Genomic DNA, 2,939 nt, shown 5'->3' on the forward strand with positions numbered 1-2,939 from the left:
TCAGATTAGTGACTGCCTGGAGCTAGGGCGGGAAGACAGGGAGGGGGCACTGGGAAAGGGAGGCGACTGTTAATGGATATGGGTTTAAAGTCCTACAATTGGCTCCTCTCTGAGGGGGCGTGGCTAGGCCCTGGGGGCGTGGCCGGGACGAGCCACCTTAAAGCCGGGCTGAGGCGCAGGGGCCCATGCTGTGGTGGCTGTTACCTGTGGAGGCATGGAGGAGAGCGCTTGCCTCTGCGGTGTGGGCTCTTCGCGGGGATGTAGGTGTCCTCAGAAGCGCCAGCGCCCAGCTGAGATGACAGCGGCCGAGGGCAAGTGGTGTCGTCAGAAGCGCCAGCGCCCAGCTGAGAAGGCAATGGCCGCTGGCAAGCCGGCCCCGGCAGAAAAGCACGTCCAGAGGGACGCGGCAGCACGGTGCTGTGCGAAGAGTGGAGGAATCGCGAGCCCCATGCCACCCCCGCAGACCCCGCACTGCTCGCTGCAGGACCTGCCGGTGGAGATGCTGGTGGAGATCTTCGCCTGGGTTCCCGCCACCGATCTGCCCAGCCTGGCCCAGGCCTGCACCAAATTCCACCACATCCTGCACATCGACAGCATCTGGAGAAGGCGCTGCCGGGAGGAGTTTGGCGTTCGTGAAAACTTGCAGAACCTGGAGATGATGGGTATGTCTTATCGAGAAGTCTATGCGAAGCTGTTCCCATACAGAAACATTTTGGGATTGTGGCAGCTAGATGATACTGAGCACTACAGAATACTAGTGAATGTAGTGGTGGACGGCTTATGCATTACTGGTTGGACATACAGGGCTTCCCTTCACACCCATGTGGGTGGCCCAATACATTTCAGGCCCTCGTTCAGAATTCGCCTGACGAAGAGGAAATCAGCCACGGTGGAGTGCATGGAAGGCCGCCACAGCAGGCCGCACAACCGCCACATGCAGATTCGGAAGGACAGGTTCACCATCCAGTGCAAGAAGACAGACCACGGAACGGATTCACCAACGCGGCTTAGGGAAGAAGGGGGGCTGGTGCTGGAGGACAGACAGCGGTATGACTGGCTGACCTACCGCCGCCTCTACCTCCCGCCGAGCCACCCGGACGACCTCATCAGGCCAGGACTCTTCCAAGACTACTACGATGACTTCGGCCTAAAGATTGCCATTCTCAGCTTCCATGGGAAGTATGCCAGGGTCACCAAGATCACGGGAGACCCCATCCGGACGTTAGAGATCCACCTCATGCGCCGCATCCAGCTGCAAGATGGCAAATCTTCCACAACTACCACGAGCTCTCCCGCGTGGTCCAGGAAGTTGACGAGCAGGTGATCCGGGAGCAGCAGCAGCAGCAGCAGCAGCAGCAGCAGCAGGAAAACGGGACTGAGGAAAGCGAGGGCCATGGCTGGCAGAGCCCTGCCCAGCCCAGCGTCGGGGAGTCCAGGGCTGCAGCTTCGGAGGAGCAGCCTGTCCCGTTTGTTCTGCCTGTGGGCGTGCTCTCAAGAGACCAGAACTACCCCGGAACCTGCAGGATGTGTTTCTATGGCGTGGACACTGTTACCTTACCTGGCTTAGCCTACCGCGAGTGCTTCCCTGGAGTCTTCATCCTGTTTGATGAGAACAACTTCGGGTTCATCCGGCTGGAGGCGAAATACTTCTTCCTGTGGGGCAGAGTCCAGAACACCTTCCAGAATGTGGAGGCACCATCCCCGCAGGCTTTCCTGGAGATGCTCAAGAACATTCAGTCCATGCCCTAACCGGTTTGGCTCAGTGGATAGAGCGTTGGCCTGCGGCCTGAAGGGTTCCAGGTTCCATTCAGGTCAGGGGCATGTACCTTGGTTGCCGGCACATCCCCAGCGGGGGGTGTGCAGGAGGCAGCTGATCGATGTTTCTAACTCTCTACCTCTCTCCCTTCCTCTCTGTAAAAAATTAATAAAATATATTTAAAAAAAAAGAAAAGAAAAGGTATATTTTTCTTCTTAATCACAATACTATTCTCATATTCAAGGTCATTAACATTTATTTACTAGTCATTTAATATATAGTCTATATCTAAATGATCCCAATGTAACCCAAAATATCTTTTATAGCTTTTTATTCCTGATTTAGAATTTAAAGTTTCCATATTACATATTATTATTATTACTTATTTTAAAAATCAAAATGAATTTAAGCAAATTGTTTGCACCCATAATCGAGAATCTTGTGAACATCTTGACTTTTTCTGAGGTAGGACCTCCTTGGGTTTGGAAATAAAGCACTATTTATATTATAGTGAAAAGAGAACTGGGCTAAGCATTAAACATTCTGGATTCCAGGCCTTGTCCTGCCACTAATTGTCTGCACAAGGTCAGGTAAGTGACTTTGTCCTCTGGGCCTTGTTTTTTCACCTGTAAAAGGTGTATGGTATGATAACAACATAAGGGTTTGGAGACCCAGTTTTGGTCTTGGTTCTGCACTAATTGTATTACCTTGAGCACATCCTTTGACTTCCCATTCATTTATGAATTGCTTTGAGAAATTTGTCTTGAGTGCTTACCAGCGACCCATGTGAATAACACAGATTCAATTCCTGTCTTCACAGAGCTCAGTGTATCATTCAGGAGGCAGACATTACACACATAGTCATGTCCATGGACTTCCCCACTTATAGGAGCCAATGAACTCCTTTTTTAAAAAATTGTTTTATTGCTTAAAGTATTACAAAGAGTATTACATATGTCTCATTTTTTCCCCCTACCCTTGACAATCCCCTGGCCTCCCCTACGCCCAGTGTCTTATGTCCTTTGGTTATGCTTATATGCACACATACAAGTCCTTCGGTTGATCTCTTACCCCTCCCCCCCCCTACTCCTGCCCCCAACCCTCCCAGGCCTTCACACTGTAGTTTGACAGTTTGTTTGAGGCAGCTCTGCCTCTGTATCTATTTTTGTTCATAAGTTTATAA

The 2,939-nt window shown here is 51.1% G+C and overlaps 1 protein-coding gene across 1 annotated transcript; it reads left to right on the forward strand.

Annotated features, from left to right (window-relative positions):
- Positions 1-214: 214 nt before the first annotated feature.
- Positions 215-1,749, forward strand: LOC118675572 (F-box only protein 31-like). Its single transcript, XM_036348474.1, is given in 3 exon segments — positions 215-1,268; positions 1,271-1,320; positions 1,405-1,749. Coding segments are annotated over 3 exon segments (1,449 nt in total).
- Positions 1,750-2,939: the final 1,190 nt, after the last annotated feature.

This window comes from Myotis myotis, unplaced genomic scaffold (assembly GCF_014108235.1).
Source record: "Myotis myotis isolate mMyoMyo1 unplaced genomic scaffold, mMyoMyo1.p scaffold_m19_p_2, whole genome shotgun sequence".
In the NCBI taxonomy this organism is placed as follows: domain Eukaryota; kingdom Metazoa; phylum Chordata; class Mammalia; order Chiroptera; family Vespertilionidae; genus Myotis; species Myotis myotis.